At 41.8% G+C, this 25726-nt stretch overlaps 2 protein-coding genes and 1 pseudogene across 3 annotated transcripts in view; 2 read left to right on the plus strand and 1 right to left on the minus strand.

Moving 5' to 3' along the window:
- MRRF (mitochondrial ribosome recycling factor) overlaps positions 1-5196 on the minus strand; it is a 54632-nt gene extending 49436 nt beyond the window's left edge. The window contains exon 1 of the mRNA XM_044264972.1: positions 4973-5196. Coding sequence (XP_044120907.1) covers positions 4973-5166 — 194 coding nt within the window. The 5' untranslated portion in view covers positions 5167-5196. The remainder of the gene's footprint in view (positions 1-4972) is intronic.
- On the plus strand, positions 1520-1711 carry LOC122917839 (annotated as a pseudogene).
- RBM18 (RNA binding motif protein 18) lies at positions 5108-25494 on the plus strand. Of its 2 annotated transcripts, none has more exons than XM_044264973.1 (6): positions 5108-5196; positions 8112-8240; positions 15067-15193; positions 18326-18412; positions 20049-20134; positions 23451-25494. In XM_044264973.1, the coding sequence occupies exons 2-6, from the start codon at positions 8128-8130 to the stop codon at positions 23608-23610; spliced, it is 573 nt and encodes a 190-aa protein (XP_044120908.1). In that variant the 5' UTR covers positions 5108-5196; positions 8112-8127; the 3' UTR covers positions 23611-25494. The 2 variants fall into 2 exon arrangements, with proteins under 2 accessions (XP_044120908.1, XP_044120909.1); XM_044264974.1 differs by having other exon boundaries at positions 5116-5196; positions 8122-8240.
- Positions 25495-25726: the final 232 nt, after the last annotated feature.

Consider the following 25726-nt stretch of genomic DNA (forward strand, 5'->3'; position numbering starts at 1 on the left):
AGAAAGTAATCTGTACCAATTATCAAGCAACCCCTACAAACTGAGCTATGTGCTAGGCAATTTACATATATTATCTCCTCCCAACAGCCATCCCAAGGAAATATGATGAGCCCCATATTACAGGATGAAGAGATTGAGGCTCACAGAGATTTAAGTAACTTGCCCACAGTCTGTAAGACTCCAAATCACCAGACTCTTTCTACTGTACCAAATGCCTCTTAAAGTACAGAGGAAACAAATGTGCAACAGATGAAATCTTTAATGATGCTAATTAAACCCTTACAAGAGAAAAGGCAAAAAATCTTGATAAAGTTATACTATAAAGACACAGGGCAGAGCACTGAAAGATGACTTTAAATTTAAAAAAATCATTTCAACAGGCATAAAATGACTGGAAAATTCACACGACAGCATTTAATTAAAATTTTCTTTGGTTCCTTATGCACTGATTACCAATTAGAATGCACTTTACTTTAATGTGAGTCTGAAGCACAGTTGAGGTTTGAGGTCTCCCATGTTACAGAATTGGAGTTCTGGAAAATGCCACCCTCCTCTGTGTTAACACAAGTTACACATTATACATCTAAGGTCTGACCATGAAAAGATGCTAGCGTCTATCTAATGTACAGCTAGCGTCTGCCAGGGATCTGGCTATCACTCAGTTAAAACCAAGAATAGTTCCCATCAAATACCTGGGAGCTACTATCTTTGAAAATCCATCCCACACCTCATTAAAACACAACAACAACAAAGAAAATCCTATCCTAAATGTTGATGCTGTAGAACTAAATTAGAGCATGTGCTCTGTGGCCAGAAAGACCTGGAATCCAATCCCAGCTCCATCATTGACTAAATGCCCCTAACTCTGCACCTCGATTTCCTCAACTGTAAAGAGGGGATAATTATAGTTATTTCTCTTTTTTTTTAAAGACTTTATTTATTTATTTGACAGATAGAGATCACAAGTAGACAGAGAGGCAGGCAGAGAGAGGAGGAAGCAGGCTCTCCACTGAGCAGAGAGCCTGATGTGGGGCTCGATCCCAGGACCCTGGGACCATGATCCGAGCTGAAGGCAGAGGCTTTAACCCACTGAGCGACCCAGGTGCCCAATTAAAGTTATTTCTTAGGGTAGAGAAGAATAAATGAGTTTATGCAGGTAAAATAATCGGCACAGTGGGGCGCCTGGATGGCTCAGTCTTTAAGCGGCTGCCTTTGGCTCCAGGTCATGGTCCCAGGATCCTGGCTTCAAGCCCCACACTGAGGACCCCGCTCAGCAGGAAGCCTGCTTCTCCCACTCCCCCTGCTTGTGTGCCCTCTCTCCCTGTGTCCCTCTGTGAAAATAAATAAAATCTTTTTTTAAAAAAATTGGCACAGTGCTCAGCAGACAGCAAGAGCCCCCAAAAGGGTATCCATTGATAACTATCACCATTCCTTTCAAAAAGACTTTCACACAAGGGTCAGACACAATAAAGAAATCTTGCATGTCCTTATACAAGATAGTCTAGTCAGTCAGATCTGGAGCTTTGCGCAGTGGCAGTATCGTAGCCAATGAGGTTTATCCGAGGCGCGATTATTGCTAATTGGATGTACATTTCAACTTTGGGCAGTTCACTTCACCCACCTGGCCACCACTTTCCTCATCTGCAAAATGAGAAAAATAATCCTGATCTTAAAATGAAATAGTAAGTGTATGGAAAACAGCTAGCACAGTGCAGGAATACGGTACCTGCTTAATGAATGCTAACTATCATTATCATTATTTCTTAAAAGAAAAGCAAATGAGCAGAGCAAAGGCAAATAATTTCTCCTGATGGAATTTTTTTCTCCTGATGGAATTTTTAATAGCAAGGGATACTAGAGATCAGTGATTAGTATATGAAGTTAGTAAAAACAAATCTGGATTAAAAAATAAATAAGTATCTTTTCCTCTTCTTTCATTATTATCAATAGCTGCTATTAACTGAAGTCAGACCCAGACTGCTTGCTTTACCTGTACATATTTCACTCAATCCTCCCAATAAAGCCACACACAAAAAAAAGTGTAATGATCTCCATTTTACAGATGTAGAAACTGAGGTTCAGAGAGACTGTCACTATCCAAGGACATGGAAATAATAGCTCTGCCCTATTTTGGCAAAACTGTTCACAAAACTTGGCTCTGAGTGAGGTTTCTATATCTAGATTTTTCTAATATAGCCAATGCCTAACCCACACTTATATCCAAATATGGCTGTATAATAATGTGGTTTTTTTATTTTTCATTTTTTTTTAATCTACAGGGTCTCAATTTGGCTGCTCCATTTAAGACAGGTTTCCTGGTGTTCCTGTTGCAGGTCATAATACCAATCCACAAAGCAACAGGAAATCAAAATGGGTTCGAAATAAACAACCTTTGACAGAAAATGCAGCACCCAAAAGCAGACCCAGTACATGTGAACCGGAAGACAACTCTATAAATAAACCACATTGCTGAAATGTTTTAGGCGTAGATTTTAATTGCACAGAAGTCAGGAAATTTCAAAGTGGAAGTTCAATAAAGGCAGTCCCTTGGGCCCTTTACCTTAAGGACATGCATATTAACAGTTCGGCACAGAAGAATTAAAGTCGAGGAAAGGAACTGTCACAGGAGCCGCATCCAACAAAATTAACCCATACTCAGAAAAAAAATCTGTCAGGAAGAACCTGGGCTTTGGACACAGTGTTGAACTGGAATCCGGCATTTATTAACTCTGTGACTTTGGGTCGATCATTTTGCCTCTCTGAGGTAGTCTGCACCCCATTTTTACCATGCTGATATTAACGAGCCTTTAAAGAGATAATTATAACAATAATAATAAAACAATTGCCAACACTTACAGACTTACAAGTATGTGCCAGAAACAATTCCAAGTGCTACACTGCATACATTAACTCATTTGAACCTCATGATACCACTATGAAATAAGTACTGTCAGTATACCCATTCTACGGATGAAGAAATAAAGGCACAGATAAATCATTTGCCCAGGATTAGATTTCAGGCAATTTAGCTTAAATCTGTGCTCTTAACCACTGTACTATACTATTAACGTACATGAAACACTCAGAGCAATTACTAACATTATTATTGAAACAGTTGAAGTAATTTTTAAAACTAGTTGAAGCACATACTATTTTTCCAAAGTTAGGGTGCTCAAAACGACTTTTTCTCTTTTCCATAGGTATATTTTAATTTTAAAAAGAACTAGATGAGGGATACAAAGCCCACTGTCCATTGTCCCAGCAACCTCTCCAAATTTGGCTGTATATTAGCTTACAATACACACATTTTTAATATTCTCACATGTATTATCTGATAACTATTTGTGATTACCACCCACATTTTACACATAAGCACACTGATTTTTCATTTCCTAGAATGTTCCTTCTGCTTCAAGGTCTTCAAACATACTGCTGAAGCTGAATCTTCTTGGAATGATCTTCCCCCACCTCTTTAATGAACTACCTCCCACTTTTCTTTCAGATTTCAGCTTAAGCATCACTTTCTCAGAGGATGCCTTCTCTGGCCATATCCTCCAATCCAACTAGATCAAATGTCCTGTAGCCCATTTTTGTTAACACCCTACACTTCTTCATAGCACTTAAACAAAAATTAGCTGACATTTGCATAGTTATCTGATCATCGCCTAATTCCCTCCACAAGATTATAACCATCACAAGGACTGATCCACGGTTGTCTTGTTCACTGCCATACCTCTAGGACCCAGCACAGTCCCTAAACACAGAAGACACTGAATACAAGTGATGAATACATGAATAAAAGTCTAGAAAGAGTAAGTCCTTGCCCAAGGTCACAATTATGGTTCAAGATTTGGAATCTAAGCCTCAGACTGAAGGTCCTGGGATCTGCTTCCCCATGGTGCTTCAATGATCTCTTGGTTTGCCAGATTTTCCACACATAGAGAGTATGTTCTCTAAATTCAGGGCCATGTAAAGGTGTTTATAGCAACTGACTATATAGTATCTGACTATTCACAGTATCACAACTGTAGAATAGAATCATGTTCCTGACATAGCCAAAGGAGGGTAAGACACTTTAACAGGTAGAGAAAGAGCTTTTGCCTAAGAGCTACAAGGTATGAATCCCAATATTTCTATTTCCTCTCTCCTGCCAACCATATTCTATAGATTCATAACCACCTGTACTCAAAAAGCATTTGTGCCAGCCCTACGACCAACATATGACTTCTGTCAAATCATTTCTCCCACCTAGGTTGTGTTTCCTCAAAAATGAAAGGTCGGACCAGATTCTGGGTAGTGCAAAAGGCACCTAAGTTAGAGAAGACCTGGAAAAGAGTCTTGGTTCTAACACTTCCTCGATATGTAACTTGCATTAGATCGAACTCTCTGGACCTCAAATTCATCTGTAAAAATCTAGATGACAATACTACTTGTCAGGGTTACCAGGACGGTAGAATTAGATAAGGGCTGCAGAAACATTTTGTAACTGGAGAACAGATACTGAAATGGTTAACTGCTCGCCGAGAGAAGACACAGAGTAATGGTTAAAAGTTGAGGCTTTGTAATTTAAGCTCCGTCACATACTAGCCGCACGTCCCTGGTAGTTATTTCCCTGAGCTGCCATTTCTTCATCATGGGGCGGGGGAGGGGGTGGAATAATACCTACTACCCTGGGAAGATTAAATGTTCCTGCCAAATAGTGGGACAGTAAGTAGTGGCTACTATTGAGTGAGCTCCCTCCTCCTCCGCCACCCTTGAAGTCCCTAGCAAATGGGCCAAGCCCCGCCCCCACCCCATGAAACTCTCTGGAAAGCGACAGGTCCCGCCCCCAATCTTAAAGGTCAAGCCGGACTCCAATGGAACCGGTCGGGGGATAGCGATCAGACTCCCTAAAGTCCCCAGAAATCTTTGAGTAGAAGTCTCTGGCACCCGGACCCAGCGCGCGCCTCGAGGCTGTGCAGAGGCCACTCACCAGCTATCGCCCAGATTACTAGGAAAAGACCTATGCGACCCCGGTGACGGCAGCGGCGCGGGCGCCATGACGTCACGGGGCGGCGCGGCGGCGCAGGCGTAGCGCGTCACCGACGGCCTGGCAGCGGGCGGCGGTGAGGCGGACGCGTTTGGAGGGCCGTCGGGCCGCGGAGTCGGGATCTGCTTTTGGGGCATGAGCCGAGGGGACGACGCCGAGGCCACGAGGTGAGTCCGGCCGCGATGCGCCCCTGCACCCCAGCGTCGGCCCCGCGAGGGCCTCGCAGAGGAGACTGCCCTAGCAAGAAGGCTTCTCAGGCCCCGCCCCGGATTGTCCCGCCGCTAGCCCGGAAATAACAATCGGAGAAATGACCCATCGGGTCTGGGAATTCGCGGCCAGGAATCGGGAAGCCGGGATTCCAGGCTTGACCCTGCCGTTACCGTTAGCTTTAGGAACGAGTGGCTTTGGTTCTCTGGACTTCAGTTTCCCCGTGTGATTTTTCCTGCCTTCCAGGTTGTTGCAGGTCAGCTGCGAAAATAGATAACAGCGTTTTGTGAGCTCTGCTAATAGAGGGGGTTGTCGCCATTGCAAACCCAAAAGATTTTGATAGTCGCATGCCATTTTGATCTCATTATACTTTACCGTTCCTCAAAAGGCCCTGTGCTGAGCTGTCACAGATACTGTCTCATTTAAGCTTCTTAACGACCCACGAGTTAGAGATAATCGTACCCATTCTAGAAAGGAAGAAGAAACGGAGGCTTCAAGTGGAGCCTCATTCATTCATTCAGTAAATATTGAGCACCAGCCGGGAGCCAGGCAGTATACTAAGTGTTGGGGATAGAACTATGATCAGGATAGGCAGGGCCCTGCCATGTAGAAGCTTACATTCTAGTGAGGGAAATAGAAAATGGAATAGGAAATAATATTGAATTGGCATTACATGTAAAGGAAAGGTGGCTTTGATACAAACTAACAAGGAGCTCAACCCTTAGGGAATGCTTTTCTGAGAAGACATTTATTAAGCCATGCAATTACTGGATACAAAAGCCAGAATTTGAATATAGATCTTTTGGCCCCATATTCTGTACTCTTGCCACTAAAACGTGGTACCTTCCGGTGATATTAGGTAATTGTTGGTATTGCTGTTTTCAGACATAAGAAAATCAGGAGGTTCTATCATTGAAGCCTCATCTCAAATGTCATGTTCTGTAGAGAGGCCTTCCCTCTCCACTAATCCTGAAGTAGTCCAACCCCTATCTCGCTGTCAAATTACCTTGCTTAATTGTGTTTGCAGCTGTCAGTAATTACATCTTGCTGATTTATTTTCGTTTTCTTTTGTCCCACCCCTCTTCCAAATACAAGCATCCCTAGTGGGGACCTTATCTGTTCACTGCTTTGTCTCCAGTGTCCAGACAATGCCTAGAAATAGGAGCACATTTTTTTTGTTTGTTTATTAAATGAATAAGTGATGTGTAGGAAAATTGGAGGAAAGGAAAGCAGGGAGAAGACAAAGTGTTTCTCCTCCTCTGTTTCCACTCCTGAGATTCTGTTTCTGTGTGTTTCACCTTTTCTCTCAGGAGGTAAGAGCGAGATCTATAGCTTATTCGTTTCTCTATTCAGCACATAGCCCTGGGCTTAGAAATTAGCAGTTGCTTATCAGTGCATTGCTGAACAGATTGACCATGGGAGTGAAAGAGAAAGAAAAATACCCTCACATGTGGGGCTAGAAAACTTGCTCAAGGAACAGTTACTTAGGGCCCACCGTGTGCCAGACTGATTCATAGGCTCTGCTGAGGTGAATAAGAGATAATGACGTGTTCAGTATATGTCACCTGTTGTTTTTAGGACACAGTTCCTGCAGCACTGACCTCTGAGGCACATCTGCTTACATGACACATGGTTCGTATGTGTATTCTAGTTCTGAAGTCTGGCACAACCTGCCGTCTTCCCAGCTCTTTTTTCTTTCTCTACCACATTATACAATTTGTTAAAGCTTTATTTTACATCTGTCATCTCAGTTTTAGCCCTCTCAGCAACTTTAAGTTACAAGCAGGGTAAGGTTTAGTATGTAGAGATGAGGAAACAAACTTAGAGAGAAGTGACTTCCAGTGGAAATGCCAAAATTTGAAACCAGGTCTTCTTGACCCCCAGGTTTTTTTCCCTTGCCCCTACCATCATAACCCTCATCCTCCCTTTTTGGTTGAGATGAGTCATTTCAGGATGAAAGACTAGTAATAATTTAAACTAACTTTAATTGAAAGCTTCTTGGGTGTGATGCATCATTCTTAACGCTTTGGGTGTGTTAAACTCAGTAAATCCACACAACTTTTATTAGGTGTTGTTCCATTTCAGAGATGTGGAAGCAGGTAGAGACTGGCAGAGTAACTTGAGCAAGGTCACACAGCTAGTAAATGGAGTCAACTGGAATGACGAAGGAGGAGTTAGTTTCTTCTTCTGAGTCTCTCCCGTAATATTAAACGTGATGCTAGTGAACATTTATTGATTGCTTGCTGCTGTTAGATGCAGTGTTTAATGATTTTTCATGCACTCTCATCTTCACAGCAGCCCTATAAGATAAGAACTATCCTCGCCATTCCTCGTATGTATGAGGAAATGGAGGCCTAGAATGTTCAGGTTATTCACCAAGTCACACAACCCGCTTTCAAACCGAGTTCTAACTCCAATATCTACAGCTTTAAATTTCCTAGATGGCCTCTTCCATGAGGAAGACATGTCTGCTGCTCTTTCCCACCCATCTCCTTCTGTGCCATTAACACTCTTCTTTCTGTGGATTTCCAAGACTTATTTTGGGGTAATGGTTTTTAAACTGGAGTATCATGTAGTAATAGAAAAGAGCCTTTGGCCTCCTGCCCAGTCTGCCTCTGGCTTCAGAAGAGGAAAACTAGTTTCTGCACACAGAACTCCGCCCCTTTCACCTTAAATGGAAGCTTTTGCACTCTGGCTGCCAGAGGAGCTGTCCCAAGGGAACTGGTGCTGGGGCTCTGGTTGTGGAATGACTGGGGCCTTTGAAGAACTGGCCAGAGCTTGCCCTCCTTGAATAAATGTTTGTTGAATTGAATTTGAAGCCTCATGTTCACACAGTGTTGCTCCTCTCCTGCCTGAATGTTCACATTTCCTTTAGTTTTTCATAGAGATTGATGGAAGCAGAAACCAAAACTCTTCCCCTGGAGAACGCATCCATCCTTTCAGAGGGTTCCCTGCAGGAAGGGCACCGGTTATGGATTGGCAACCTGGACCCCAAGATCACAGAGTAAGTCTGAGTCATCTTAAATCATTACCTACCACACTGAGATGTTTGCACTGATAACGTTCAGAAGAATTTTCAAGAGATTCAGGATATATTTTGGCCCTTTTGTGTATGTTTTAATTATCTTTGAAGGGTATGTGCTTTTGTTATTAACCTGTTATGCTCACATTTTTCTCACATTTTAACTCTTCTGCAAGAACATAGGCTTGGGAATGGTTTAAAACATATACTTCTTTTTTTCTTTTGGCCAAAAATGTTTTCCCGTTTTCACCAGTTTGAATCCTTGTACCCGGTGACTATAGCACATTATTTTCTAGAATCAGCCCACGGCATACTCTTATTCCTCAAAATGAAGGAACAAGTGGGAGAAGTCTCTGTATCTTCACAAACAGGCAGAGGGTACCACTCGATTGTAATTCATGTGAAGCATCCGTGGAACCACAGAAGGTCAGAGCTGGAAGCCATCTTAGTATATGTGCTGCCGAAGCGAGCACTGGAAGGCATCTTAAAGATCACATCAGTCCCTTTGGTTTTCATTCAGTCATTAAATGATACGAGTACTTGTTGTGTGCCAAGTGCCCATCTGTGCCAAGTGCCATGCTAGGCAGTGGTCAGACGTTTTAAATCTGAGGAACCTTGTCTTAAAGTAACCAGAACCTGTTTTTAAAATAAAAACTCAGAGCTGCTCTGATTAAAGGATGGGGAGAGGTCCACCCAAAGCCTTTTGGCAACCGCTACCCTTCTGTGATGCTAAGTTAGTTATAGGACTCCATGGAGCACACTTGAAAACCTCTGATGTGATCCAGCTCTCTTATCCAGCAATAAAGGAAACTGGGTCCTAAGACATGGAAGTACCTTACCCAGGATAACAAAAGCAGTTAAATTGTCCTGACTCCCCACTCTTTGTACTCTGGCCATTGTAATGGAAAGCAGAGTGAATTAAGGGGGTTTTTCCTTCTCCCTATTGCTCAGTAGTTACAGGGCTGTGGTTGGTGGCAGGATGGTTAAGGAGTGAGTAGATCGGGCTCTGAGGGATCAGTGCTAAAGCAAACCTGGAGTATGCCATCAGTCCTAAAAGTTACTCCCTTTGGAATAATGTTAAAGGTAGGGTGAGGGGAAACAAGAGAATCCATTTACTTGACTCTAGGATGAGAAGAGGTATATAGAAGGTTGGGATTGGGAGAAGAAAGGGGATGTAGACTAATGGGTCAGGAACATAACAAAGTTTAGTTCTTTAATTCTGCTCAAGTTCAGATCAGCTAAATATAGGTAACTTTGGGTCCCTCTAGGAATTATGATGCCGTTTAAGGTATGTTGTTTCCATGTTATGTTACCTTGGTCACTGGGGCTCTGGAGTATGAACTGTGCATTTATTTTGGTTCTCTTTATGGTTCATGGCTTTGAGGATGAATGTGTGAATCAGCCAAGCCTCTCAGTCTTGTCTGTTGATGAGAGAAGCTGTTTCCATCATTTAAAACCCAAGCTGTGAAAGGATGCTCCCGAGATGTTTTCCATTCCCACCTCTGCTCGTCTGAATGGAAATCTGGGGCGTGGAAACACTGTCCATTGTTTTGGCTGCAGTTCACCATAATGAGGCTTGTTCTGATTGTGTCCCGTTGCTTGATAGGAAGGTTCAAATGGGCATCTGCCACCTCAGTTTATGTCATAAATGAATGTTTTCTTCAGTTAGAGCATTATCAGGAACATTGAAACAAAACTTTCCTACTGGTATCTCTCCCCTTTTTATGTCAAGGCAAAGGTGGGCATAACGTGCTGAACTGCAGATGAGGGCTTCGCAGGGTCTGCCCGTGGCTTCCCCACCTCTGTGTCATCTGCAATTTTGTTCACTGGTTTTCTTCTCTGGATTCCTTATGTTAAAACATTTTCTCTGCCAAACAAACTGATTTGTTAAATAGTAATAAATTTCTTTTTAAAGATACAGCTACCAGTCATAGCTATGGTTAGCATGAAATACTTATGCATGTTGATTTGTGTTTGTTATTTTGTGGTTGCAGTATTCACTGCCTCATGGCCGTGCTAGCTGCCAAGAACACCTTTACGACCAAATAGGTCTTAGAGGTTTAGCTTTATTATTATTCGTGGAGGTAGCAGATCCCAAACCCATGTTCTCTTTACCCTATTCTGATTCCTCCCAATTATATTACACTTCATATTTCTAACCTATAAAGTGAGAATGTTCAACTAATAATCTGCACATTTCTTCTAGCTCTGGTATTACATTAGTTCCTCTTATTTAAACTCATAACGTTGTGAGTCAAGTAGAAGAGATAATATTTTCCTTGTATTTATTTATTTATTTTTAAGTAGGCTCCATACCCATCATGGAGCTCAATGCAAGACTTGAACTCATGACCCTGAGATCAAGACTTGAGATTGAAAGTCAGACACACTTAAGCAACTGAGCCACCCAGGTGCCCCTTTCCCTGTTCTATGGGACAGGAAGAGTTAAGTAGGTTGACTTAGTATACTGAAAAGTAGTTAATGATGGGACTAACTCCTGTTACCTAATTTAGTGCTTTTTGCACAGATATTCTAATAGTCCACATAACAGAAAAATCATAACCTAAAGTATCCTATTCGAAATTTTAAAATGTAAGGACTTCTTTTAAATTGTTGTGGGACCCAGTCTAACCATAGGGTAAAAACAGTACCTCCATATACCGTTGCTAGTGCCTGCAACAGAGAAGCCAAAAAAGTTAATGTCCTTAGACATTGTCTGTTTTCCACACTGTGGTTTCCTCTGAAAGGATTAATGCTGGCTCTCTTTTTCAAACATTAAATGTGCTATATAGAAAGCCAAATTGGTAGCCACTGCACAGCTCATAAGGGGAAATGAAGAGCAAGGGGTACCTAGGTGGCTCAGTGGGTTAAGCCTCTGCCTTCAGCTCAGGTCATGATCTCAGGGTCCTGGGATCCAACCCAGCATTGGGCTCTCTGCTCAGCGGGGAGCCTGCTTCCTCCTCTCTCTCTGCCTGTCTCTCTGCCTACTTGTGATCTCTCTCTCTCTCTCTCTCTGTTAATTAAATAAATAAAAATCTTAAAAAAAAAAAAAGAAGAGCAAAGCCAGCAGAGATTCTTAAAGAAGGGACATTCTAAGTAGAGGGTATAAGTAGAAGTAAGAAAGAGTGGGTGAGCAGAATATCAGGAGGACCTTTTTGACTAAAGGAGAGGTTGAATACTAAGTGATAGTGAAAACAGTAATTGGGTAGATAGAATACTATCAGATTAAGACAGGGTCTTTAAAATTTACTCAGACAAGAAATTTGAATTTCTTGTGGAAGAGACTTGCTGTGGGTGTTTAACAGGATACTGACAGCATGAAAGTGCTGTTTTAGAGGGGAAATGAGACATGGGTATGTAGAGTAGGTTGGAGGAGCAAAGACTAACAACGAACATTAGCTGGAAGAGACTGCCAGAAACTAGGCCTATCATCTAGCTAGAGACAGTGAACTTGGAAGTCAGTCTACGAGACGGTGTAAGAGATGAAGAACATGATTGAAGAACAGAGAATTGAGGATGACCCTGATGTTTCTTGCCTGAGAAATGGAGAACCGTGTCGACACTGACCGGTGGAATAGCTGGAAAGGGCATTTGTTTGTGGAGGGAGGTGGTCAGTGTGGGTTACAGAAAGTAAATTTAAAGGCAGTGGAGAGCCGTCCAGGAGAAAATGTCCTTCTGAGGTCGAGTTTCAGAGATGAACTAGAGCATGTGCGTGGATGTGGGAGAACAGTGTGTTTTCCCCCAAAGAAGCCCTGGCTTTCTCAGCCTTTTCCTTGCTTTTCCATTATGATTCATGCTTCTCTTAATGCCTTGGTTTGCATGAATCAGCCTTTACTGTTTGCTACTTAAGTTTGAAACCCAGTAACACGATTTAATAACATACAGAACAGAGAACATAAAGACCTAGCAAATAATCATTTCTGTAAGTTTATAAAAAAATTTTTCGCTAAAATTATGCATTTAAAACAGTCCTAACTGTCATTTCATTGACTTCCCATTGCCTACCATCAAACTGAAATTCCCTCACTAAGGGACACCAGCATCCTTCACAACCTGTCCCCTGCCTGCCTTTCAGCCTCATTGCTGAACTGCCCTGCCCCCACTCTTTTCCAGGGGAGCAGACTCTTTTTCACCTTTATGTCTTTGTACCTGATATTCACTAATAACCATGCCCCCTGCACAATTGGGCCTTTCATCTGTGTGCTCATGTACATACCTCTGTGTGCAAAAATCGTAGTGTTTTGCAATTCTTTGATTGCATACATCTCTCCTCTAACCAGAATGTGAGGTCCTTGAAGGCAGGGTTCTAGTTGTTCAAGTGCCTAACACAGTTTTTGACAAGTAGTAGGTGTCTATTTTAACATCTGTGTAAATTAATTACTTCTGTGCCATTAGGCAGGAAGGCCATTTTCAAGACCCAATACGGAAAGGACTAAGTTGCAGAAATATGCTGGGACTGGTGTACTAGGTCCTGAAGCCGCAGGGCCCACGTTTCATTAAGTGAAGCAAGGCTCTGATGAGTAGTGAGCCCTCCCATACTTCAGCAACAGATGAAAGTGCTTGCAGATGTGAAAGCGAGATTCTTCAGGCTTTTTTCACTATCAGAGCTCGCAGTCCTCATCTCCAGGAAACAAAATAGTAAACATTTCATTCCTTTTGTTTCGGTGTTCCGATAATTTCAAGAAATTATCAAACAAGGAAAGAAATCCTGGAGAAGTTGAAAGACACAGACCTAAGCAGATGTTCCTGGAATCTTAAGGTCGCACTCTTCGGGCAGAATGTATTTGTTAGCTTTTCAAAGAATAATCTGTCGGCATTTTTTTTTTCTGAGTAAATTAAAATTCATTTCCTAGGAAATGCCGATCGCCTTACCTTCCTGCTATTAAGCAGAATGGAGCTGATAGATAGTAGCCCTTAGATTGTTTTTTAGAAAAATGGGTTTGACCCACCATTCATGGCAACTAACACATGGGCATAGTAAGTGGCAGATGTAGCTGTGAGTTGAAGACCCAGGGGAGGGGCGCCTGGCCAGCTTAGTCAGTAGAACGTGCAACTCTTGATGGCAGGGTCATGAGCTCGAGCCCTAAATTGGATGTAGAGATTAATTAATTAATTAATTAGGACATAGAGATTAATTAATTAGACACCCAGGGGAGACTCTTCCAGCCCATCTGTCTGTGCATTTGAGAGGTTCACCCTTACTGTATGCCTAACCAAAAATCAAGTAAAACCAGAAATTTGCACTTGAGGTATCTCTCTTTCCCCGAAGGATCACCTCCTACATCCTCACTAGCAGCTGAAGTCTCCTGATGGGAGTTGAGAATTTAAAATGTAGGAGGTTACAGTTGTTTTCCCTTTCAAAACCGGTCTAAAGACCAGATTAATGTCTACAGTATGCCTTGGGATCCTTGTATCCTGCCCCAGTGCAAGACCTGTATTATGTCTTCCTTGCTCCACTGTCAGGCACCTGATCCAGGATAATGGGCTTGCTTGTTGACGGGCATTTGTATGAGATTTAATATATATAGCTTATGATCCACTTCATATCTTTCTGCCTCCCAAAGGAGATTCTTACTCAAGAATAAAATCTTGATGAGTTTCTCCTAGAAAACAATGTGAATATAAATGTGGCTGTAACGACAGCTTTACTGACTCCCTGTGGGGTAGAATTCCCAGTAATAACAGATTTAGCATGTGGGCTGATACCTTTTTAGTATCACAGGGACAGCATTGTTTAGAGAAAGCCTTGACTCCATTTGAATAGTGTGGAGGATGCCAGGAGGAAGGCCAAAGGAAAAGGAAACGGGAGAGCTGTTGGTTTGTCTCACCCTTACATCAGATGACAGGAAGTCGGAATTGAGATTGGCCACGGCAACCTGTTAAGGCCACATCTGTTTGAATAACTTAAAAGCTCTATAGAAACCAAGTAAGTTTTAGAGAAAGGAATCCAAGAGAGGACGAGGGGCGGAATGGCAAATAAGAGCTAGGGGTGAACCTCCTGCCTGGAAAAAAATTCTTCCTGGGCCATCCCTATTTAATCGATCGTGCTCCAAAGTGTAAGCTATGTTAAAGCAACTGAAGTGGCTTAGTTACCCACAACTGGGTGATTTATAGGACTGGCCAGGTGCCCCTGCCCTCCAGGAGACCAGCCCTCGGCACATTGTGGTTCCGCATTGTCCCTAACTTTCGGTTACATCAGGGATCGAAACTCATAGGCACTTACAGAAAGGCCACTAGCTGTGGTTTGGTTTTTGGCAGAGCTTCTCACAAGTGCAATTCGGAGCTAATGATTAATTATGGAATGTATTACAGAAGTCCTCCAGAGTTGTTTTTCTGTTTGTGTGAGTGTGTATGTGTTTACTACTTTATGTATTTTTGAGATAGGGTAGGTTTTGGCATTTGGAGTGGGGGTATATGTTCCTGATGGAGTTGTAGTTATTCACAAATACTAGTTCATTGCCAAGAAATTTAAAAAAGAAAATAAATCAACACTGTTTTTTGAGCTTTTCTCCAAAAGAAAAGCAAATGGTGCTTGTGGGCCAGACAGCTGTTTGTTAGGTGTGGCTTTTTGTTTGGTATTTTTGTGCTGGACAGACGCATAGCATGACAGTTCGAGTTCCCATTCCAAAGAGAGGCAAACACGTCTGTTTGCCAAATAAACTAACGCAGCAGTTTGGAAAAAGGCAGGGGGCGAGGGTGTGAGATTTCCCCCCACCCAGGGTAAATTATCCCCTGCTTCTATCTCACGCTTGAGCCCAGGTGGCTGTCCCAGTGCCCAGAGTGCTCACAGGCTGTGCTTTCTCTGCAGATACCACCTCCTCAAGCTCCTCCAGAAGTTCGGTACAGTCAAGCAGTTCGACTTCCTCTTCCACAAGTCAGGTGCATTGGAGGGGCAGCCCCGCGGGTACTGTTTCGTGAACTTTGAAACGAAGCAGGTAATGGAACCTCTCCCCTTTCATGGGGTTTCTCATACTCCCCCACTTCTTGCTGCATCCCTCTCGACAGCTCAGAATAGCAGTGCCTTGCGGGCAAGAGCAGGGTCGGATTCCTCTCTGTGTGCCTTGCCGTGCATCCTGGAGGAGACCCTTGGTATACGAAGGAGTGAACAGCTTTCAAAATCTCCCCTCCCCAGGCTCCCGGTCTCAGGCGGCTGACCTACTTTTCTGACCAGATGCTTTGGGGTGCCCACATTAAGCACATGGACATCCTCCTCCCTGTTCTGGTTTGTTTGTTCCTTTAGTGGCAGGCCAACAAAGCCTCCTTTTCTTTCAATAGTTTTGCCCCGTGGTGCAGAAACCCTCCCTGTGTGTGGTGAGCCACCCACAAACTCTTTTATTTTGATTTCTTAAAAATGTACCCTTCTTCTCAGTGTCTCAGAACAACTGCATACGGATTGGAATATATAGGAAGGAGGAGAGCTTTCAGCTTCAACCATGCTATATATGTATATCTTCTTGCAGTAACATTATATTTATCCTCTGAGTGGACACGCCTTGATAAAGAAATTGAATTTGAATGTTATTAAGTACAGACATACTGTTTAATATCCACTATAACTTTATTAGTCATGTGGAAACACTTTGCCTAGTTATTGTTGCATTAATAATCTACTTGGATGTTTTTCTTGTTATAAAAGTAATATTTATTAGTTATAGATGAAAATACAGATCAGTGACTTCCCTTAATCAGCGCAATACCCAGAAATAATCACTGTTAATATTTAGTTATAAATCTTTCTTTCTATTCACATGTGCGCACACACATGCGACCTAGACCACAGAAGGAAGATTACACCACCTGTTTACCACTCAAAGTATAGTAAGAGTTTTCTGTCCTCTGGTACACATCCAGATAACTTTCTGTATCATGATACTGTATATCCGGATAACTTTGTGTATCGTGATACTGTGGTTTCACCAGCGTGACTACATATTTGTAAAACTTCACTGATAGAGCTTTAGTATATACATTTTGTTATATGTAACTTAGACCTCAATTTAAAAATGAATCAACATCGGACACCTGGGTGTCTCAGTTGGTTAAGCGACTGCGTTCGGCTCAGGTCATGATTCTGGAGTCCCAGGATCGAGTTTCATGGGATCGAGTCCCACATCAGGCTCCTTGCTTGGCAGGCAGTCTGCTTCTCCCACTGACCCTCCCTTCCTCTTCTCATGCTCGCACTCTCTCTCTTTCTCTCTCTCTCATTCTCTTCCTCTCAAATAAATAAAATCTTTTAAAAATTTTTTTAAAAATGAACCAACATTATTTTGATGACCGTGCAATAGTTCATCATAGGAATATATATAATAAGTTATTTGACTAGTCCCCGATTGTTAGCTATTTAAGTGGTCCCCAGTGGCTCACAAGTATAAACTGTTAGTGAATATCCGCATCCCTCTGATTATGTTCACACATACGTATATCCATGGAAATGGAGAGGCGTCAGCAAAGTCCTTGCAGACTTCTGGATACGACTGCCAGTTGCCTTCAAGCGATGATATGTCACGATGTTCTGAGACTGTATGAGAGTGTCATTTGTCTTTATCTACGCTGGGGATTCTTTCAGTTTCCTCTAACTTTTGCAAATGAGATTGGCACTGAGGGATACATTGCTGCTCTAAATGGGGGAACTAGAAGGATGCTGTGTGTGGTTAGCATTTTTAAATAGTTTATTCTTCACTAATGATAGAGTGTGATTTAGCAGACAGCTAAAGTCAGTGGTCATGCTGGGCTAGATGTTGGTTTTAAAACACTGGATTATAAGTCACAAAGCCTAGCTTCTGCTGCTTGCTCTTTCATTTATCAACTTGGGGCACATCTCTTAACCTCTTTCAACCTCAGTTTTCATTTAAAAATAGGGATTAAAAATACCTTCCTTACCTTCCAGGAAGTTGAGAGAATAGATAAGGGAATACAGGAAAGTACCATTGGCCTTTAATCATGCTGTTACATACATGAACTCTGAAGTGACATACAGAGATTGGACATTTTGGGGGGAAACATTTATCCCCTTGCTGGCATCTTATGACTGCTAATGCTGTAGAATCAATAGAGAGTACCACATAAATTCTAATCAACTAGATTAAACTTAAAAGAAGAGTAAAACATCTCTTATCTGTCTCTGTAACTGCTAAGCAAGGATGTCAGTGACTATCCAGTGGCTGACACCTAGTGAGTCTCAGATATTTGTTGAATGTCATGCTGGCGAGCTCCAGAGGGATGAGAGGCTCACCGGTAACACCAGACTCGGAAATCTGCCGCTGTCACACTGCGGTCTCAGATAGGTTCGTCTTGTACCTCTTCCTGTTCCTTCGGGGCTTCTTCACCCGCTGGTAAACGTGGGTTATGCTTGGCCGAATGCCTCTTGGATACAGATGGAGCTGAGAAGGTTTGGCAGGATGGAAAAGTACGACCGGGCTTCCTGGGAGTGTCCTAGAGTGATTCTTACCAGCTTCAGGAATTCCTTTCAACCTTGTTGCTCCTGTCTGTGATAGGGAAAGGGTCAGGGAACTTTTGGCTCCAAAAGCCAGGTGCGTAGATTGGCTCACACAAATACCTTGCTCACAGGCTCTTTGACTCACTCCTGCTTTTTCCGGCCTGGTTTCCTTCACTCCCATAATGTTTGAAGCCATTACTGTTTCTCGCTTTGGATCCAGAGTACAAGCCCTAGTCTGGGGTATAGTTCCAAGGTCCCTGAAGGGAAGTAAATTTGTTAGCACGGTGTATAGAAAGGTATCACCTAGTAAGAACAATCTGGTAACATTGCTTGATTGAGCGCTAGTCATATTACCCATATTTTATAGGTGAAGAAGTTAATATTCACAGAGATTAAGGGACCATTACACTGGCAATAAGCGACAGCCACCGTTTTTGTTTGACTGACTTTACAAAACTCATGCCCTTCCTGTTATTATGCCTTTTTTCTTTATTGTACACCCTTTGCGAGCTGTTTATCAAAGGCAGTCTGGTTAGGATTGCAGCCATCAAAGCTAGTGCGGCCCTGTGAGATACATACAGCTAATTAGGCATTTGAATTTTTGGCTAACATCCGTTCCTTTCCCGGACAGGAAGCAGAACAAGCCATCCAGTGTCTCAATGGCAAGCTGGCTCTGTCCAAGAAGCTGGTGGTGCGGTGGGCTCACGCGCAAGTGAAGGTAAGTCTGCTGGGCTGGAACGATAGCACTGAGCTCACCCGAACTGAGTTTTCCAGAAGATAGCTGTCCACTTTACCCATTTGCATCCCAGCCTCTTTACATCTGGAGCAGGCATACTTTGGTCTCCTACTTGTATTTACCATGTGTGTTGCCAGATTTTTCTTTTGAGAAACATCTCAGGAGGGATTAAGTTCCTTCATTGTTTCTCTCCACATACCCACGGATTCTGTTTTTGATTGATTTTTCCATGTGGCTGATGTGTATACTCAGACCTCTATCATGTTTTTGGTGGGGGATGTTCTTTGGAGGAGAAAAATGTATTTATTTTTAAAATTAGTTGCTTTCGGCATTATTAGACTCTCCCCAGCCTCTCAATTCTGTGGAGAGTTTGAATATGTTTATCCTAAATGCTTGAGAAATGGGGAGTTTGTCGGAGTGCTTAAAGCCCCGGCATCTCATTACTCCAGGGAGTTTGAGAGTTACTTGTGGTACTTTGCGGTCTGAATTGTCTCCAGAGCCCAAGAAGTGGCCAGTCACCTTGTTCATCTTACAGCTGGTCTCTTGGGAGACTGCACTGGAAAAGATAGGACCATTAAAAAAAAAAAAAAAAAAAGAATGGCATCTATTTCGCCTGGCCCAAAGGTGCAAAAGTCTGGGGACTCGAAGGATCCCAAGAATTGGTTCTCTTCCTTTATGATGGGGTCTTGACAGATCTGCCTATAAAGAGATTTGTGGCAATGACAATTAGAGCTTCAGTCTTTAGCTATAGGAGCATGAAGCATTTGCACTCGGGGTCCAAAGTGAAAAACAGCTCAGACAGTTTGGGGCCTTATATGAGGGTCTCAGGTCATCACGGAGCCTTCTCAATTTCTAGGACACATTGCCTTCAAAATAGAAACAACAGAGAATTACCAAGTGCTTTTTTACTCAAAAGAAAATCAAGTCTCATTTGCCAGACTGACTTTCGTTTTCTTATTCTATGTCTCATCAAAGAGACACGTAACACAAATCATCCTTGTTTCTGTCTTTCATTTGAGATCTTGATACCTTGTGGTTCTCTTGTCCTACAAGTCTTTTTGACCACAGGCTCCTGATTACTCTTTACTATTTAATTTACTTTTTATAAGAGGTATATAATTAAACTGCCCTTTTGCTATAAGATGTTTTCTCTATCAGTGGCTGAAAGCTATTAATGCTTTGCTTCTCTAGTCAGACCTGTTGAGAGTTGAATGTTATGCTCGGTACTTTGCAAAAGTCTAGCCAAATTTTTAAGTGTTTTGAATAAAGCAAAGTAAATATTGTAAGAGGTGATATGTGACAGTTAAAACAAGAGTGTAGGAGGGCAATCGTATTGTGTATTTATACCATCTGTGAATTTGAAAGACGAAGTTCTTTACCTCCCTCAATAAGGAAGACTAGTGGCTAGAGGGGAAGCTTCTTCTAAACTTTTTTTTCTAAACTTACAGCTTTTAGGCCAAAACCGTGTGGAGTATTGCATTAACTGTAAACGTAAAGCAGTCCTCAGATGGTCTAGAAATACGCCAGTGATATGCCGGTGGGGTTGGAGTTTCTAAACTTACGCACTACAGTCAAGGACTGGTTTTGCTCACCCAAGTGGTTTCCCTTTTTCTTTCAGAGATATGACCATAACAAGAATGATAAGATCCTTCCTATCAGTCTTGAGCCATCCTCAAGCACTGAGCCCACTCAGTCTAACCTAAGGTAAGATGGTGTACTACAGAAAGACACAAGTATTCAAGAGTATGAGCCACTTCTTCACTCCAAGCCTTTTTTCATACTTCAGTGATTCTTTAGACTCTGAATTCAGAATAGAATGTACTAACTTTTGACGTGTTGAGAGATGTATTCAGTTAATCTCCAGAAGGCGTACATACCCTCTCCTTGCATACCCCTAAGGTCACATACTTGCAGAATTCACGCATTCAGAAAAGGCTGGATGGACCTGCCACATAGCAGCCAGTGTGCTAGGCGCTGGAAACCAAGGTATGTCAGGCAGTCCTTACCCTAAAAAGAAGCCTTTTCATGAGGCCTGAAGTCTCATTGGCATTTGTCATTGTCCACTACTTCCTCTCCAGCTGTGAGTTCCTTTACCCGGAGTACCTTCAGTCTCTCTGCTGGCTTCTGTGACAGCAACAGTGTTGCTTCTAGTGTGCACACGTTGTCAGTTACTTCTTCGGAGTTAATTCAAACCAGAAGGAACGAAGGCCTGGGTGGAGAAAGGGGAAGTTAAGTGAATGGTTGAGCAGAAGTAGAGGGTTTTGGGGTTTTGTGTTTTTTTCCCCCTGCGTTGTAGCCTAGGGAGAAGTTTTAACAATAGCAACATCCAGGATTTATTGAAGTTACTCTAAATCAGGCGCTGTGCTAAACACTTCACATGCCATATGTCATTTAACTATAAAAATTCTGGTAAAAGTACTGTAATAGTCATGTTTTACCTCTAAGGAAGCTGGCGCTTAGCAAGGTAAACTGTCTTGACCAAGCTCGCACAGGTAGCAAATAGCAGATTCCAGATTCAAAGCCAGGCCTCCTGGACTACAAAAGTCAGTCTTTGACTTACTACTTCAAAGAAACTTCATGCTGCAAACACAGGGATACTGTCCTGAAGCCTATTCCAGGGGAGGGAAAGCAGATAGGTGAAGGAGCATCCATGTCCTGAAACCGTTAGAAATCAGCATGCAGTCACAAAGTCAAGAAAACGACGCTTATTTGGATGGAGGACCAGACAGCAAAAAACCTTTCTTGTGTATTTTCTGCATCAAACAAAACAGATTTGTGAGCATCTCATTAAGCTGCAGGGAAGGGTGACCCTGAAATGTTTTCAGGAGTGACAAAGTTAGCAAAGTAAAATTGATTTTATAGTTAGTAGTTTAATATCATTAATTTTTATAATACTAAAATATTGGACTTAATATTTGATAAAGTATTATGTATCGTATATTGTAAATAAACTTACTAAATTTAATGTTTATAGTAAATTTTAAATGTAATAGTTAATATCATTGATTTCTTAATTTTGTTCTCTTTTACTATTTTCTACTCCCAGAAATTTAAAAAAAAAAATATGATGACTTTGATAGATTCACTGGGAACCATATCACCTCCGTGATCACAGATTTTAGAAATCTGACTCCTGTTGGGAAGAGACCACTGCATTTATGCTTGGAGCTCTACACGTTACAGTGACGTGTCTTTAGTTTGCTTTTCAGTGTTTACACTTATATTAGTCCAGTGTTTTACATTTATTTTGTAATCCAGAGAACCTCAGTTTACATCTTTGTATTAGCATCTATACCTAAAGAGAGAAAGCTGTTTTTTTCATGACTCCTACAGAACAGCGGCTGGCAGTCCCGCTGACAAAGGAGGTGCTGGAATGCATCTTGGTACTACCTCGGTGTTCTTTCTAATTGTAATGTAGGCGGTTGGTTCTGCACTGGCCGTGTAAAGTTAGGAGTGTGTGCAGCAGGTGCCCACTTTCTGAGGATCTCTAAAAGGCCATTGTAACATTCCCTTCCAAGTTTCTCTCCCTGTCTGTGCACCACGACAGCATCGAGAATGGAAAGGGAACCATGGGTCATAGAATACCCACTTCCTGAGGGCTTTGCACTCTGGTCCCGGGATGGCAGTCGGAAGGGAATTCCTCCCAACTTGTGCAGTGTCTCCTCACCCCTTCTCTCTAATTCAGGTGCTCAGCTTCCAACCTGATGGAGAGGAAAGAGCAAGGGTTTTGGTGATAATGTACCAGGTTTGAATCCTGGCTGTGCTGTGCTGTCAGCTGTGTGAACCCGGGGCAAATGACTCCCTCTCTGCATGTGTTTCTTTATCTGTAAAGTGTGGATATTATCACAAGGACTAGAAACGATATAGGTGAAATTCTGGGCCCAGTGCCTGGTTCATTGTATGCACTCCATAAATTATTGCATCTAGAAACACCTATTTGTTAGTAAAAAAATATCTTGTAGGATCCAGGGTGTGTTTTCCATCATTATTCAGTGATTCAAAAAGTGGTGCATTGTAGTAGTTCATAGCCTTGAGTCTCAGCTCTCCCACTTACTGGCTGCGTAATATTGGGCAGGCTGACCTTCCTGTGCCTCGGTCTTTCATCTGCAAAATGAGGAGCGTGACCTTTCCTTATCGTGTTGTTTTCAATCCTACACGAATTATTTGTTTTTTTAATTGTGGCAAAAGACACATAAAATAGCATTTACCATCTTAATCCATTTTGGGTGGACACTTCAGTGGTACCAAATACGTCTGTAGTGTTGTACAACTGTTACCACCATCTTCCTCCATCATTCTTTTCATCTTGCAGAACTGACACTCTATGCCCATTAAATAATAATTTCCCATTCTCGCCTCTTCCAAGCCCCTGGAACCCCCGTTCCACTTCATGTCTATGATTTTGACTAGTCTAAGTACCTTAGACAAGTGGAATCATCCAGTATTTTGTCTTTTTGTGACTGGCTTGTTTCCCTTAGCATAATGCCCTCAAGGTTCATCCATGTTGTAGCATATGTCAGAATTCCCTTCCTCTGTAAAAGCCCAATAATTTTCCAGGATATGATACGATACCACATTTTGCTTATCCATTCATACATCAGTGAATACTTGGGTTCCTTCTACATTTTAACCATTGCGGCTAATGCTGCTGTGAACAGACGAGTGTACAACATCTCTTCCAGACCCCACTTTCAGTTTCTACGTGAATTACTTGAGTGCCCACTATCTGCCTACTACTAAGGTGTCAGACAGTGTTTGTGTCTGAAGATTAAATGTAGCCACATGCGAAGTACCTAACGGTGTCTGAGTTTTTTGTAAAAATTTAATAAATGGTTTAGGTTTGATCTCTTTCTTAAAAATGTTACTTGGGTGTGTGTTTTATGTGACATATTTGCATATTCATATTTGAGTTATCTTGTTGCTTCTGTGATATGCATAAAAGGCACAAGGAAGATAAGATGCACACCTATTTCCTGAGTGCACCCAGGCCCACTCTGATCCTCTGCTGTCCTTTTTCCAGTGTCACCGCAAAGATAAAAGCCATCGAAGCAAAGCTGAAAATGATGGCAGAAAATCCTGATGCAGAGTATCCAGCAGCACCTGTTTATTCCTACTTTAAGCCTCCGGATAAAAAAAGGACTACTCCTTATTCTAGAACAGCTTGGAAATCTCGAAGATGATGGTTATGAATTATTGTGGCAGCAAAAGCAAATTGGTCTCCACACCTGAAATCCTCTGCCTTTGTACTTTGTCGATGTGAATGGTACTACCCAACAGAGCACAATCACATGTTAACGTTTGGTAACATAACATTTTCGGATGTTCTCATGGATGTTTCTTCCCTGAAGTATGCATGGAATTGAGCATCATCCAGAATAAATAGAATTGTGTCCAAAATTGTGATTTGAACACGGGGATGCTCTGGTTGGCTGTTTTGTTTGGATTTGTAACTCCAGAAACATATAGTATGCCAGAGAGAAAGGCAAACATAAGAAATGTTTATTATTTAAATCAGGAAACTGACGTTATTAACGTCCGTCTTTCAGGAAAAAAAAAAAAAAAAGTGTTTTTCTATGCTCAAATGTCTTTACAACATAAAGAAAAAGTAAGAGGGAGGGAAATAAGAGATTTTGAATCATGTTGAGAACTATTGTTCCGGAATTTATTATGGAAATCCCTTCAACTGGACTAAAAAGAAAAAGTTCTTGGCAAAAGGGAGCTGATTCTTTGAGCATATGTTGTGGTGATCTGTTTAAGAATTATGGTTACTGTTTCAAAATCCCAGTTAGGAAAACATGGTGTATATCTTAACATTGTCTGCATCAACAAAACTGTAGATTCAAATTTAGCATTTTATACCACAACGGAAGTTCTCTTTGGAAATCCAGTCTTTATTCTATAGTGATCATTTTTTTAAAAATCTAAATAATCCTGACTTCTATAATACCAAATGTTGTTATTAACGTGGGACTTTTAAAATTGCACTTACTGCATGAGATTGTTTTTTACAGCATGAGAATGTTCTATTTGGAATTATCATGGTCAATCTAAATAGAAAAAGCAAAACTTCTTGGAAAACCTAATCGTTGCTATATTGATCTCTGTCAAGCATACTATTTATTAATAATTATGTAGGGGGGTGTGTCGAAGAAATTGAACTGTCTTGTGCAGCTTGAGGAGGGGACATGCGGTGGACACTCAAAGTCAGCGGAGCAGGCCTGGTCTGGTGCCACCATTGTAAAATGACCTCCTGTTTTCTGTAGTTCTTAAAGGCTTGAAAGACTGCATGACTTTCAAATGACTCGTCCTTCATAGAACACACTTCTGCCCAGATACGTTTTGCCAGTTGGAATATCTTAACTATAAGAACAGAGGAAGAACAATTAAATCCGCAGAAGGGGGAGCACGTTTCTGTCAGCAGTTTGGGTGATTTTGGTGCCTGGTTGACAGGCTGCCCCAGCCTTTGCTTCTTGACCAGGTCAATCATTCTGAGAGCGAGGCGCCTTTCTTAGTGATTACAGACACCTTACCGTGATCGCTGCTCGCAAGAGGAGGCTTTCACGTTAGGAATTCAAGTTTTCCTATGAGCATAAGTGAGTTGAAGACATTTGAACCAAATCTTGAGCATAGTAAGGACTCAGAATTCACAGAACCGGTTCAGAGAAGTTTTCATCCCCTTTCCCAAGGTAAATCTTTTTAGATATCTTTAGATATTAAATACTTTCTGCATTTATTAGCTCTGTTTATGATGCAAGTAACTCTCCTTCCATTTGAGGGATAGTTCAGGGAGATGGGAGCAATAATCTCCCATTTTTCTGGTGACTTCTTAAGAGTACAGAATTCACCATTTTATCCTTACGTCCTCAAAGGGTATGGTGGAATAGGACTTACTTAATGCAAAATAGTCTCTATTTTTAATAGGAACCTAGAAAATACTTAACTTTGAATTATCTAGAATTGTTTCCTTTAGAAACCAGAGCTATTTATTTGTATTTAAAGCAATGTTTATTATTTGTACGGATTCTTAATTCCTCTGTGTGAATAAATACAAGACAGTGTCTGTGCGGTTGTGTCTCCTGTCGTTTATTTTCTGGACTAAAGACTACAGTTCTCTGGCAGGCTCATTTCCCCTCAGGACTTAGGCCGGCGTGTCCAGGCGGGGTGCTTTTTCTAAGTGCCTTCTCTGTAGGAGGCTCTGGCTAGAGGCATCCTCAGACCGTTCCCTCCGTGCATCATGCCTTCCTACTTCTGTTGTCAGAGATGAGAAAGAGACTAGTCGTTCCACAGCAAACCCAA

Source organism: Neovison vison, chromosome 9 (genome assembly GCF_020171115.1).
Source record: "Neovison vison isolate M4711 chromosome 9, ASM_NN_V1, whole genome shotgun sequence".
NCBI lineage: Eukaryota > Metazoa > Chordata > Mammalia > Carnivora > Mustelidae > Neogale > Neogale vison.